This window comes from Pristiophorus japonicus, unplaced genomic scaffold (assembly GCF_044704955.1).
Source record: "Pristiophorus japonicus isolate sPriJap1 unplaced genomic scaffold, sPriJap1.hap1 HAP1_SCAFFOLD_353, whole genome shotgun sequence".
Taxonomy (NCBI): Eukaryota; Metazoa; Chordata; class Chondrichthyes; family Pristiophoridae; genus Pristiophorus; species Pristiophorus japonicus.
The window spans coordinates 406187-421527 of record NW_027253358.1 but is presented as its reverse complement, the minus strand read 5'-3'; the positions used below and the strand labels follow the sequence as shown (position 1 = coordinate 421527).

The window sequence follows — 15341 nt, the reverse complement described above, 5'->3', positions numbered from 1 at the left end:
GCACGCACCCCCCGCCCCCCCCGCACACACGCGTCCCTCTGCACCCCCGCACGCGCGCGCCCCTGCACCCCCTGCGCCCCCTCCACCCCTGCGCGCCCCTGCGTGCCCCCCGCACGCGCACCCCTCCCCGCCCCCCAAGCGCTGTATGCTCCGACTGCTGGAGTGCTGAACCAGTGTGAGAGCCTCACTTATCCTTGCTCTTTGTCTCCTCCAGCCTGATGGGAAGGGAAGTTTGAAGGAATGTAGCCTCTGCGAAGCAGCTCCCTAAAAAGCGTCTGTCTGCCCTGTGACTGCTGGGCGTTGAAAGCACCTTTTGTCTGTGGTGCTGCGGGGCATTGTGGCACTTTGCATGTTTACGGGATAATTAGTGACGACAATTGCCTTTGCACAGGCTGCTGTTGCGGTGAAATGAAGTGTTAGGGAATGTGGATTGCTGTGCACTGTCACAGCAAGTGGGACAGAGGACTCAGAGCAACAGTTACCTCGCTGAATAAATTAGCAGGCTCCTTTTGTCTGCTTGTAGATTACGGGCCTCCCTCTTTTTGTTCACCCACCCTTTGTCTCCCCAGCTCCCAGAAGAAGCGAGGCGCGGATTTGCTGCCCTCACGGACCCACTGGAAGGGCTCCTGGTTATGTTGGAGAGCTGCCACGACTGGAGAAAGGGAAAGGCACAGTCCCTGGAACATTACATCATCGGCCACTTCAACAATTGGATTAAAGAGGATGCCAGAGTCCAGCAGGTTGGCGAAGGAGCAACAGCTCCAGCACATTGCACTCTACACTCCCCAAACACAGCGAGTTATAGTCCGGGGGGCGGAGCAGCTAATATTGGCACTGACAATATTGGGAAGTAAACATATCAGACTGAACTGAAAGTAGTAATATTAGGAATTCGTTATGGTGCCCCGAATCCATTTCCTGATAACTTAGAAATACATCACAATTTTAAAATTGTATATATACGTATGAGTGTGTCTTTCAACAAGTGGTGTCTATGTCTCTGTTCAACGGAAGTGTTCTTCCACACACAGCCTCCTCTGGTGGGGGGAGGTGGAGGGGCTGAGGTACACTGACCCTTCTGTTTAAACCCCTCCATGGCCACGTTCCCCCCCCCCCCCCCCCGCCCCCATCCCTCGAAACTGCTCCAGCTTTGCAACACTCTCAACTCTCTCCAATGCCTCTGCCTTTCGCCGCTTCTGAGACTCATAGAAACCCAACATTCTATCAATGATAATTGATCGCGTGAGAGTAGTTCTGATCAATGGTGATAATTGATCGCGTGAGAGTAGTTCTGATCAATGGTGATAATTGATCGCGTGAGAGTAGTTCTGATCAATGGTGATAATTGATCGTGTGAGAGTAGTTCTGATCAATGGTGATAATTGATCGTGTGAGAGTAGTTCTGATCAATGGTGATAATTGATCGCGTGAGAGTAGTTCTGATCAATGGTGATAATTGATCGCGTGAGAGTAGTTCTGATCAATGGTGATAATTGATCGCGTGAGAGTAGTTCTGATCAATGGTGATAATTGAGCATGTGAGAGTAGTTCTGATCAATGGTGATAATTGATCGGGTGAGAGTAGTTCTGATCAATGGTGATTGATCGTGTGAGAATAGTTCCAATCAATAGTGATAATTGATCGTGTGAGAGTATTTCTGATCAGTAGTGATAATTGATCACGTGAGAATTGTTCTGATCAATGGTGATAATTGATCGTGTGAGAGTAGTTCTGATCAAGGTGATAATTGATCGACTGAGAGTAGTTCTGATCAATGGTGATAATTGATCGTGAGAGTAGTTCTGATCAATGAAAATTGATCGTGTGAGAGTAGTTCTGATAATTGATGGTGTGAGAGTAGTTCTGAACAATAGTGATAATTGATCGTGTGAGAATAGTTCCGATCAATGGTGATAATTGATCATGTGTGAGTAGTTCTGATCAATGGTGATAATTGATCCTGTGAGAGTAGTTCTGATCAATGGTGATAATTGATCGCGTGAGAGTAGTTCTGATCAATGGTGATAATTGATCGCGTGAGAGTAGTTCTGATCAATGGTGATAATTGATCGCGTGAGAGTAGTTCTGATCAATGGTGATAATTGATCAGGTGAGAGTAGTTCTGATCAATGGTGATTGATCGTGTGAGAATAGTTCCAATCAATAGTGATAATTGATCGTGTGAGAGTATTTCTGATCAGTAGTGATAATTAATCACGTGAGAATAGTTCTGATCAATGGTGATAATTGATCGTGTGAGAGTAGTTCTGATCAAGGTGATAATTAATCGACTGAGAGTAGTTCTGATCAATGGTGATAATTGATCGTGAGAGTAGTTCTGATCAATGAAAATTGATCGTGTGAGAGTAGTTCTGATAATTGATGGTGTGAGAGTAGTTCTGAACAATAGTGATAATTGATCGTGTGAGAATAGTTCTGATCAATGGTGATAATTGATCATGTGTGAGTAGTTCTGATCAATGGTGATAATTGATCGTGTGAGAGTAGTTATGATCAATGGTGATAATTGATCGTGTGAGAGTAGTTCTGATCAATTGTGATAATTGATCGTGTTAGTGTAGTTCCGATCAATGGTGATAATTGATCGTGTGAGAGTAGTTCTGATCAATGGTGATAATTAATCGTGAGTGTGTCGTTCTGATCAATGGTGATAATTGATCATGTGAGAGTAGTTCTGATCAATGGTGATAATTGATCAGGTGAGTAGTTCTGATCAACAGTGATAATTGATCTTGTGAAAGTAGTTCTGATGGTGATAATTGATCGGTTGAGAATAGTTCTGATCAATGGTGATAATTGATCGTTTGTGAGTAGTTCTGATCAATGGTGATAATTGATCGTGTGAGTGTCGTTCTGATCAATGGTGATAATTGATCGTGCGTGAGTAGTTCTGATCAATGGTGATAATTGATCGTGTGCGAATAGTTCTGATCAGTGTTGATCGTTGATCGTGTGAGAGATGTTCTGATCAATGGTGGTAATTGATCGTGAGAGTGTCGTTCTGATAAATGGTGATAATTGATCGTGTGCGATCAGTTCTGATCAGTGGTGATAATTGATCGTGTGAGAGTAGTTCTGATCAATGGTGATAATTGATCGTGTGTGAGTAGTTCTGATCGGTGGTGATAATTGATCGTGTGAGAAGTTCTGATCAATGATAATTCATCGTGTGAGAAGTTCTGATAATTGATCGTGTGTGAGTAGTTCTGATCAATAGTGATAATTGATCGTGTAAGTGTCGTTCTGATTGTGATAATTGATCGTGTGTGAGTAGTTCTGATCAATAGTGATAATTGATCGTGTGAGTATCGTTCTGATGGTGATAATTGATCGTGTGTGAGTAGTTCTGATCAATGGTGATAATTGATCGTGTGTGAGTAGTTCTGATCAATGGTGATAATTGATCGTGTGTGAGTAGTTCTGATCAATGGTGATAATTGATCGTGTGAGTGTCGTTCTGATCAATGGTGATAATTGATCGTGTGCGAGTAGTTCTGATCAATGGTGATAATTGATCGTGTGTGAGTAGTTCTGATCAATGGTGATAATTGATCGTGTGAGTGTCGTTCTGATCAATGGTGATAATTGATCGTGTGCGAGTAGTTCTGATCAGTGGTGATAATTGGTCGTGTGAGAGAAGTTCTGATCAATGGTGATAATTGATCATGTGTGAGTAGTTCTGATCGGTGGTGATAATTGATCGTGTGAACGTAGTTCTGATCAATGGTGATAATTGATCGTGTGATTATAGTTATGATCAATGGTGATAATTGATTGAGTGTAAGTAGTTCTGATCAATGGTGATAATTGATCATGAGTGTCGTTCTGATCAATGGTGATAATTGATCGTGTGCGAGTAGTTCTGCTCAGTGGTGATAGTTGATCGTGTGAGAGTCGTTCTGATCAATGGTGATAATTGATCGTGTGAGAATAGTTCTGATCAATGGTGAAAATTGATCGTGTTCGTGTAATTCTGATCAATGGTGATAATTTATAGTGTGAGAGTATTTCTGATCAATGGTGATAATTGATCGTGTGAGAGTATTTCTGATCAATGGTGATAATTGATCGTGTGGGAGTAGTTCTGATCAATGGTGATAATTGATCGTGTGGGAGTAGTTCGGATCAATGGTGATAATTGATCGAGTGTGAGTAGTTCTGATCAATGGTGATAATTGATCCTGTGACAGTAGTTCTGATCAATGGTGAGAATTGATCGTGTGAGAGTTGTTCTGATCAATGGTGATAATTGATCATGTTACTGTAGTTCTGATCAATGGTGATAATTGATCGTGTGAGAGTAGTTCTGATCAATGGTGATAATTGATCGTGTGAGATTAGTTCTGATCAATGGTGATAATTGATCGTGTGAGAGTAGTTCTGATCAATGCTGATAATTGTTCGTTTGAGAGTAGTTCTGATCAATGGTGATAATTGATCATGTGAGAGTAGTTCTGATCAATGGTGATAATTGATTGTGTGAGAGTAGTTCTGATCAATGGTGATAATTGATCATGTGAGAGTAGTTCTGATCAATGGTGATAATTGATCATGTGAGAGTAGTTCTGATCAATGGTGATAATTGATCGTGCGACAGTAGTTCTAATCAGTGGTGATAATTGATCGTGTGAGAGTTGTTCTGATCAATGGTGATAATTGATCATGTTACTGTAGTTCTGATCAATGGTGATAATTGATCGTGTGTGAGTAGTTCTGATCAATGGTGATAATTGATCGTGTGAGAGTAGTTCTGATTAATGGTGATAATTGATCGTGTGAGAGTAGTCCTGCTCAATGGTGAAAATTGATCGTGTGAGAGGAGTTCTGATCAAAGATAATAGATCGTGTGATAGTAGTTCTGATCAATGGTGATAATTGATCATTTGTGAGTAGTTCTGATCACTGGTGATAATTGATCGTGTGAGAGTAGTTGCGATCAATGGTGATAATTGATCGTGTGAAAGTAGTTCTGATCAATGGTGATAATTGAATGTTTGAGAATAGTTCTGATCAATGGTGATAATTGATCGTGTGAGAGTAGTTCTGATCAATGGTGATAATTGATCGTGTGAGAGTAGTTCTGATCAGTGGTGATAATTGACCGTGTGAGAGTAGTTCTGATCATTGGTGATAATTGATTGTGTGAGAGTAGTTCTGATCAGTGGTGATAATTGATTGTGTGAAAGTAGTTCTGATCAATGGTGATAATTGAGCGTTTGAGAATAGTTCTGATCAATGGTGAAAATTGATCGTGTGAGAGTAGTTCTGATCAATGGTGATAATTGATCGTGTGAGACTAGTTCTGATCATTGGTGATAATTTATCGTGTGAGAGTAGTTCTGATCATTGGTGATAATTGATTGTGTGAGAGTAGTTCTGATCAGTGGTGATAATTGATTGTGTGAGAGTCGTTCTGATCAATGGTGATAATTGATCGTGTGAGAGTAGTTCTGATCAATGGTGATAATTGATCGTGTGAGAGTAGTTCTGATTAATGGTGATAATTGATCGTGTGAGAGTAGTCCTGCTCAATGGTGATAATTGATCGTATGTGAGTAGTTCTGATCATTGGTGATAATTGATCGTGTATGAGTAGTTCTGATCAATGGTGATAATTGATCGTGTGAGAGTAGTTCTGATCAATGGTGATTATTGTTCGTGTGAGAGTCGTTCTGATCTAATGGTGATAATTGATCGCATGAGAGTAATTCTGATCAATGGTAGTTCTGATCACCATTGATCAGAACTATGCTCTCACGATCAATGGTGACAATTGATCGTATGAGAGTGGTTCTGATCAATGGTGATAATTGATCGTGCGAGAGTAGTTCTGATCATTGGTGATAATTTATCGTGTGAGAGTAGTTCTGATCATTGGTGATAATTGATTGTGTGAGAGTAGTTCTGATCAGTGGTGATAATTGAGTGTGTGGGAGTAGTTCTGATCAATGGTGATAATTGATCATGTGCGAGTAGTTTTGATCAGTTGTGATAATTGATCATGTAAGTAGTTCTGATCAATAGTGATCGTGTGAGAAGTTCTGATCAATGATAATTGATCCTGTGAGAAGTTCTGATAAATTGATCGTGTGTGAGTAGTTCAGAAGAATAGTGATAATTGATCGTGTGAGAATAGTTCTGATCAATGGTGATAATTGATCGTGTGTGAGTAGCTCTGATCAATGGTGATAATTGATCGTGTGTGAGTAGTTCTGATCAATGGTGATAATTGATCGCGTGAGAATAGTTCTGATCAATGGTGATAATTGATCGTGTGTGAGTAGTTCTGATCAATGGTGATAATTGATCGTGTGAGTGTCGTTCGGATCAATGGTGATAATTGATCGTGTGCGAGTAGTTCTGATCAATGGTGATAATTGATCTTGTGAGAGTAGTTCTGATCAATGGTGATAATTGATTGTGTGAGTAGTTCTGATCAATGGTGATAATTGATCATGTTACTGTAGTTCTAATCAGTGGTGATAATTGATCGTGTGAGAGTTGTTCTGATCAATGGTGATAATTGATCATGTTACTGTAGTTCTGATCAATGGTGATAATTGATCGTGTGTGAGTAGTTCTGATCAATGGTGATAATTGATCGTGTGAGAGTAGTTCTGATCAATGGTGATAATTGATCGTGTGAGAGTAGTTCTGATTAATGGTGATAATTGATCGTGTGAGAGTAGTCCTGCTCAATGGTGATAATTGATCGTATGTGAGTAGTTCTGATCATTGGTGATAATTGATCGTGTATGAGTAGTTCTGATCAATGGTGATAATTGATCGTGTGAGAGTAGTTCTGATCAATGGTGATTATTGAGTGTGTGGGAGTAGTTCTGATCAATGGTGATAATTGATCATGTGCGAGTAGTTTTGATCAGTGGTGATAATTGATCATGTAAGTAGTTCTGATCAATAGTGATCGTGTGAGAAGTTCTGATCAATGATAATTGATCCTGTGAGAAGTTCTGATAAATTGATCGTGTGTGAGTAGTTCAGAAGAATAGTGATAATTGATCGTGTGAGAATAGTTCTGATCAATGGTGATAATTGATCGTGTGTGAGTAGCTCTGATCAATGGTAATAATTGATCGTGTGTGAGTAGTTCTGATCAATGGTGATAATTGATCGCGTGAGAATAGTTCTGATCAATGGTGATAATTGATCGTGTGAGTGTCGTTCGGATCAATGGTGATAATTGATCTTGTGCGAGTAGTTCTGATCAATGGTGATAATTGATCGTGTGCGAGTAGTTCTGATCAATGGTGATAATTGATCTTGTGAGAGTAGTTCTGATCAATGGTGATAATTGATTGTGTGAGTAGTTCTGATCAATGGTGATAATTGATCTTGTGAGAGTAGTTCTGATCAATGGTGATAATTGATCCTGTGTGAGTATTTCTGATCAATGGTGATAATTGATCATGTGGGAGTCGTTCTGATCAGTGGTGATAATTGATCACGTGAGAGTAGTTCTGATCAATGGTGATAATTGATTGAGTGTGAGTAGTTCTGATCAATGGTGATAATTGTTCGTGTGAGAGTCGTTCTAATCTAATGGTGATAATTGATTGCATGAGAGTAATTCTGATCAATGGTAGTTCTGATCACCATTGATCAGAACTATGCTCCCACGATCAATGGTGATAATTAATCGTATGAGAGTGGTTCTGATCAATGGTGATAATTGATCGTGCGAGAGTAGTTCTGATTGGTGATAATTTATCGTGTGAGAGTAGTTCTGATCATTGGTGGTAATTGATTGTGTGAGAGTAGTTCTGATCAGTGGTGATAATTGATCATGTAAGTAGTTCTGATCAATAGTGATCGTGTGAGAAGTTCTGATCAATGAAAATTGATCCTACGAGAAGTTCTGATAAATTGATCGTGTGTGAGTAGTTCTGAAGAATAGTGATAATTGATCGTATGAGAATAGTTCTGATCAATGGTGATAATTGATCATGTGTGAGTAGTTCTGATCAATGGTGATAATTGATCGTGTGAGAGTAGTTCTGATCAATGGTGATTATTGTTCGTGTGAGATTCGTTCTAATCTAATGGTGATAATTGATCGCATGAGAGTAATTCTGATCAATGGTAGTTCTGATCACCATTGATCAGAACTATGCTCATAGGATCAATGGTGATAATTAATCGTATGAGAGTGGTTCTGATCAATGGTGATAATTGATCGTGTGTGAGTAGTTCTGATCAATGGTGATAATTGATCGTGTGAGAGAAGTTCTGATCAATGGTGATAATTGATCGTGTGTGAGTAGTTCTGATCAATGGTGATAATTGATTGTGTGAGAGAAGTTCTGATCAATGGTGATAATTGATCGTGTGTGAGTAGTTCTGATCGGTGGTGATAATTGATCGTGTGAGCGTAGTTGTGATCAATGGTGATAATTGATCGTGTTAGTCTAGTTCTGAGCAATGGTGATAATTGATCGTGTGATTGTCGTTCTGATCAATGGTGATAATTGATCATGTGAGAGTAGTTCTGATCAATGGTGATAATTGATCGTGTGAGAGTAGTTCTGATCAACAGTGATAATTGATTGTGTGAAAGTAGTTCTGATCAATGATAATCGTGTGAGAGTAGTTCTGATCAATGATAATTGATCGTGTGAGAGTTGTTCTGATCAATGATAATTGATCGCGTGAGAACAGTTCTGATCAATGGTGATAATTGTGTGAGAGTAGTCTGATCAATGATAATTGATCGTGTGAGAATAGTTATGATCGATGATAATTGATTGTGTGAAAATAGTTCTGATCAATGGTGATAATTGATCGTGCAAGTAGTTCTGATCAATGGTGATAATTGATCGTGTGAAAGTAGTTCTGATCAATAGTGATTGTGTGAGACGTTCTGATCAATGATAATTGATTGTGTGAGAAGTCCTGATAATTGATCATGTGTGAGTAGTTCTGATCAATGGTGATAATTGATCGTGTGAGAGTAGTTCTGATCAGTAGTGATAATTGATCATGAGAGTAGTTCTGATCAATGATAATTGATTGTGTGAGAGCAGTTCTGATAATTGATGGTGTGAGAGTAGTTCTGATCAATAATAATCGTGTGAGAGTAGTTCTGATCAATGGGGATAATTGATCAGGTGAGTAGTTCTGATCAACAGTGATAATTGATTGTGTGAGAGTAGTTCTGATCAATGGTGATAATTGATCGGTTGAGAATAGTTCTGATCAATGGTGATAATTGATCGTGTGTGAGTAGTTCTGATCAATGGTGATAATTGATCATGTGAGTGTCGTTCTGATCAATGGTGATAATTGATCGTGCGTGAGTCGTTCTGATCAATGGTGATAATTGATCGTGTGCGAGTAGTTCTGATCAGTGGTGATAATTGATCGTGTGTGAGTAGTTCTGATCAAAGATAATTGATCGTGTGAGAGAAGTTCTGATCAATGGTGTCAATTGATCATGTGCGAGTAGTTTTGATCATTGGTGATAATTGATCATGTGAGAAGTTCTGATCAATAGTGATCGTGTGAGAAGTTCTGATCAATGATAATTGATCCTGTGAGAAGTTCTGATAAATATGATCGTGTGTGAGTAGTTCTGAAGAATAGTGATAAATGATCGTGTGAGAGTAGTTCTGGTGCTGATAATTGATCGTGTGAGAGTAGTTCTAATCAGTGGTGATAATTGATCGTGTGAGAGTAGTTCTGATCAATGATGATAATTGATCGTCTGTGAGTAGTTCGGAACAATGGTGATAAGTGATCGAGTGTGAGTAGTTCTGATCAATGGTGATAATTGATCCTGTGACAGTAGTTCTGATCAATGGTGATAATTGATCCTGAGAGAGTAGTTCTGATCAATGGTGATAATTGATCGTCTGTGAGTAGTTCGGAACAATGGTGATAAGTGATCGAGTGTGAGTAGTTCTGATCAATCGCGATAATTGTTCGTGTGAGACTAGTTCTGATCAGTGATGATAATTGATTGGGTGAGCGTAGTTCTGATCAATGGTGATAATTGATCGCATGAGAGTAGTTCTGATCAATGCTGATAATTGTTCATGTGAGAGTAGTTCTGATCAATGGTGATAATTGAACGTGCGAGAGTAGTTCTGATCAATGGTGATAATTGATCGTGTGTGAGTAGTTCTGATCAAAGATAATAGATCGTGTGATAGTAGTTCTGATCAATGGTGATAATTGATCATTTGTGAGTAGTTCTGATCACTGGTGATAATTGATCGTGTGAGAGTAGTTGCGATCAATGGTGATAATTGATCGTGTGAAAGTAGTTCTGATCAATGGTGATAATTGAATGTTTGAGAATAGTTCTGATCAATGGTGATAATTGATCGTGTGAGAGTAGTTCTGATCAATGGTGATAATTGATCGTGTGAGAGTAGTTCTGATCAGTGGTGATAATTGACCGTGTGAGAGTAGTTCTGATCATTGGTGATAATTGATTGTGTGAGAGTAGTTCTGATCAGTGGTGATAATTGATTGTGTGAAAGTAGTTCTGATCAATGGTGATAATTGAGCGTTTGAGAATAGTTCTGATCAATGGTGAAAATTGATCGTGAGAGTAGTTCTGATCAATGGTGATAATTGATCGTGTGAGACTAGTTCTGATCATTGGTGATAATTTATCGTGTGAGAGTAGTTCTGATCATTGGTGATAATTGATTGTGTGAGAGTAGTTCTGATCAGTGGTGATAATTGATTGTGTGAGAGTCGTTCTGATCAATGGTGATAATTGATCGTGTGCGAGTAGTTTTGATCAGTGGTGATAATTGATCATGTAAGTAGTTCTGATCCATAGTGATCGTGTGAGAAGTTCTGATCAATGATAATTGATCCTGTGAGAAGTTCTGATAAATTGATCGTGTGTGAGTAGTTCTGAAGAATAGTGATAATTGATCGTGTGAGAGTAGTTCTGGTGGTGATAATTGATCGTGTGAGAATGGTTCTGATCAGTGGTGATAATTGATCGTGTGAGAGTAGTTCTGATCAATGGTGATAATTGATCGTGTGAGAGTAGTTCTGATCAATGGTGATAATTGATCCTGTGACAGTGACAGTAGTTCTGATCAATGGTGATAATTGATCCTGTGAGCGTAGTTCTGATCAGTGATGATAATTGATCGGGTGAGCGTAGTTCTGATAAATGGTGATAATTGATCGTGTGAGAATGGTTCTGATCAGTGGTGATAATTGATCGTGTGAGAGTAGTTCTGATCAATGGTGATAATTGATCGTGTGAGAGTAGTTCTGATCAGTGGTGATAATTGACCGTGTGAGAGTAGTTCTGATCATTGGTGATAATTGATTGTGTGAGAGTAGTTCTGATCAGTGGTGATAATTGATTGTGTGAAAGTAGTTCTGATCAATGGTGATAATTGAGCGTTTGAGAATAGTTCTGATCAATGGTGAAAATTGATCGTGTGAGAGTAGTTCTGATCAATGGTGATAATTGATCGTGTGAGACTAGTTCTGATCATTGGTGATAATTTATCGTGTGAGAGTAGTTCTGATCATTGGTGATAATTGATTGTGTGAGAGTAGTTCTGATCAGTGGTGATAATTGATTGTGTGAGAGTCGTTCTGATCAATGGTGATAATTGATCGTGTGCGAGTAGTTTTGATCAGTGGTGATAATTGATCATGTAAGTAGTTCTGATCCATAGTGATCGTGTGAGAAGTTCTGATCAATGATAATTGATCCTGTGAGAAGTTCTGATAAATTGATCGTGTGTGAGTAGTTCTGAAGAATAGTGATAATTGATCGTGTGAGAGTAGTTCTGGTGGTGATAATTGATCGTGTGAGAATGGTTCTGATCAGTGGTGATAATTGATCGTGTGAGAGTAGTTCTGATCAATGGTGATAATTGATCGTGTGAGAGTAGTTCTGATCAATGGTGATAATTGATCCTGTGACAGTGACAGTAGTTCTGATCAATGGTGATAATTGATCCTGTGAGCGTAGTTCTGATCAGTGATGATAATTGATCGGGTGAGCGTAGTTCTGATAAATGGTAATAATTGATCGTGTGAGAGTAGTTCTGATCAATGGTGATAATTGATCGAGTGTGAGTAGTTCTGAAGAATAGTGACAATTGATTGCATGAGAGTAGTTCTGATCAATGCTGATAATTGTTCATGTGAGAGTAGTTTTGATCAATGGTGATAATTGATCGTGTGAGAGTAGTTCTGATCAATGGTGATAATTGACTGTGTGAGAGTAGTTCTGGTCAATGGTGATAATTTATCGTGTGAGAGTAGTTCTGATCATTGGTGATAATTGATTGTGTGAGAGTAGTTCTGATCAGTGGTGAAAATTGATTGTGTGAGAGTAGTTCAGATCAATGGTGATAATTGATTGTGTGCGAGAAGTTTTGATTAGTGGTGATAATTGATCATGTAAGTAGTTCTGATCAATAGTGATCGTGTGAGAAGTTCTGATCAATGGTGATAATTGATCGGGGGAAAGTCGTTCTGATCAGTGGTGATAATTGATCATGTGAGCATAGTTCTGATCAATGGTGATAATTGATCGTGTGAGCGTAGTTCTGATCAATGGTGATAATTGATCTTGTGAGTGTCGTTCTGATCAATGGTGACAATTGTTCGTGTGAGAGTAGTTCTGATCAGTGAAGATAATTGATCGGTGATCGTAGTTCTGATCAATGGTGATAATTGATCGCGTGAGAGTAGTACTGATGAATGGTGATAATTGATCGTGGGAGAGTAGTTCTGATCATTGGTGATAATTGAACGTTAGTGTAGTTCTGATCAATGGTGATAATTGATTGTGTGCGTAGTTCTGATCAATGGTGATAATTGATCGTGTGAGAGTAGTTCTGATGAGTGGTGATAATTGATCGTGTGAGCATAGTTCTGATCAATGGTGATAATTGATCGTGTGAGCGTAGTTCTGATCAATGGTGATAATTGATCTTGTGAGTGTAGTTCTGATCAATGGTGATAATTGTTCGTGTGAGAGTAGTTCTGATCAGTGATGATAATTGATCGGGTAAGCGTAGTTCTGATCAATGGTGATAATTGATCGCATGAGAGTAGTTCCGATCAATGCTGATAATTGTTCATGTGAGAGTAATTCTGATCAATGGTGATAATTGATCGTATGTCAGTAGTTCTGATCAATGGTGATAATTGATCCTGTGAGAGTCGTTCTGATCAGTGGTGATAATTGATCATGTAAGAGTAGTTCTGATCAAAGATAATTGATCGTGTGAGAGTAGTTCTGATCAATGGTGATAATTGATCGTGTATGAGTAGTTCTGATCAAAGATAATTGATCGTGTGAAAGTCGTTCTGATCAATGTTGATAATTGATCGTGTGTAGTAGTTCTGATCAAAGCTAATTGATCATGTGAGAGTAGTTCTGATCAATGGTGATAATTGATCATGTGAGAAGTTCTGATAAATTGATCGTGTGTGAGTAGTTCTGAAGAATAGTGATAATTGATCGTGTGAGAGTAGTTCTGATGGTGATAATTGATCGTGTGAGACTAGTTCTGATCAATGGTGATAATTGATCGTGTGTGAGTAGTTATGATCAATGGTGACAATTGATCGTGTGTGAGTAGTTCTGATCACTGGTGATAACTGATCGTGTGAGAGTAGTTCTGATCAATGGTGATAATTGATCGTGAGAGTTGTTCTGATCAATGATAATTGATTGTGTGAGAGTAGTTCTGATAATTGATGGTGTGAGAGTGATTCTGATCAATAGTAATCGTGTGAGAGTAGTTCTGATCAATGGTGATAATTGATCAGGTGAATCGTTCTGATCAACAGTGAAAATTGATCTTGTGAAAGTAGTTCTGATCAATGGTGATCATGTGAGAAGTTCTGATCAATGATAATTGATAGTGTGAGAAGTTCTGATAATTGATCGTGTGTGAGTAGTTCTGATCAATAGTGATAATTGATCGTGTGAGAGTAGTTCTGATGGTGATAATTGATCGTGTGAGAATAATCCTGATCAATGGTGATAATTGATCGTGTGAGAGTAGTTCTGATCAATGGTGATAATTGATCGTGTGAGAGTAGTTCTGATCAATGGTGATAATTGATCGTGGGAGAGTAGTTCTGATCATTGGTGATAATTGATCGTGGGAGAGTAGTTCTGATCAGTGGTGATAATTGAACGTTAGTGTAGTTCTGATCAATGGTGATAATTGATCTTGTGAGTGTCGTTCTGATCAATGGTGATAATTGTTCGTGTGAGAGTAGTTCTGATCAGTGGTGATAATTGATCGTGTAAGAGTAGTACTGATCAAAGATAATTGATCGTGTGAGAGTAGTTCTGATCAATGGTGATAATTGATCATGTGTGAGTAGTTCTGATCAATGGTGATAATTGATCGTGTGAGAATAGTTCTGATCAAAGATAATTGATCGTGTGAAAGTCGTTCTGATCAATGTTGATAATTGATCGTGTGTAGTAGTTCTGATCAATGGTGATAATTGATCATGTGAGAAGTTCTGATAAATTGATCGTGTGTGAGTAGTTCTGAAGAATAGTGATAATTGATCGTGTGAGAGTAGTTCTGATGGTGAGAATTGATCATGTGAGAATAGTTCTGATCAATGGTGATAATTGATCGTGTGTGAGTAGTTCTGATCAGTGGTGATAATTGACCGTGTGAGAGTAGTTCTGGTCAATGGTGATAATTTATCGTGTGAGAGTAGTTCTGGTCATTGGTGATAATTGATTGTGTGAGAGTAGTTCTGATCAGTGGTGAAAATTGATTGTGTGAGCGTAGTTCAGATCAATGGTGATAATTGATTGTGTGCGAGAAGTTTTGATTAGTGGTGATAATTGATCATGTAAGTAGTTCTGATCAATAGTGATCGTGTGAGAAGTTCTGATCAATGGTGATAATTGATCGGGGGAAAGTAGTTCTGATGATTGGTGATAATTGAACGTTCGTGTAGTTCTGATCAATGGTGATAATTGTGTGCGTAGTTCTCATCAATGGTGATAATTGATCGTGTGAGAGTAGTTCTGATCAGTGGTGATAATTGATCATGTGAGCATAGTTCTGATCAATGGTGATAATTGATCGTGTGAGCGTAGTTCTGATCAATGGTGATAATTGATCTTGTGAGTGTCGTTCTGATCAATGGTGATAATTGTTCGTGTGAGAGTAGTTCTGATCAGTGATGATAATTGATCGGTGAGCGTAGTTCTGATCAATGGTGATAATTGATCGCGTGAGAGTAGTACTGATGAATGGTGATAATTGATCGTGGGAGAGTAGTTCTGATCATTGGTGATAATTGAACGTTAGTGCAGTTCTGA

General features: G+C 38.7%; 1 protein-coding gene across 1 annotated transcript in view; it reads left to right on the top strand.

Annotated features, from left to right (window-relative positions):
* Positions 1–15341, top strand: part of LOC139250226 (exonuclease mut-7 homolog) — a 347320-nt gene that overhangs the window by 176236 nt on the left and 155743 nt on the right. Inside the window, exon 8 of the mRNA XM_070872721.1 lies at positions 570–740. Within this exon, the coding sequence (XP_070728822.1) occupies positions 570–740 (171 nt within the window). The remainder of the gene's footprint in view (positions 1–569; positions 741–15341) is intronic.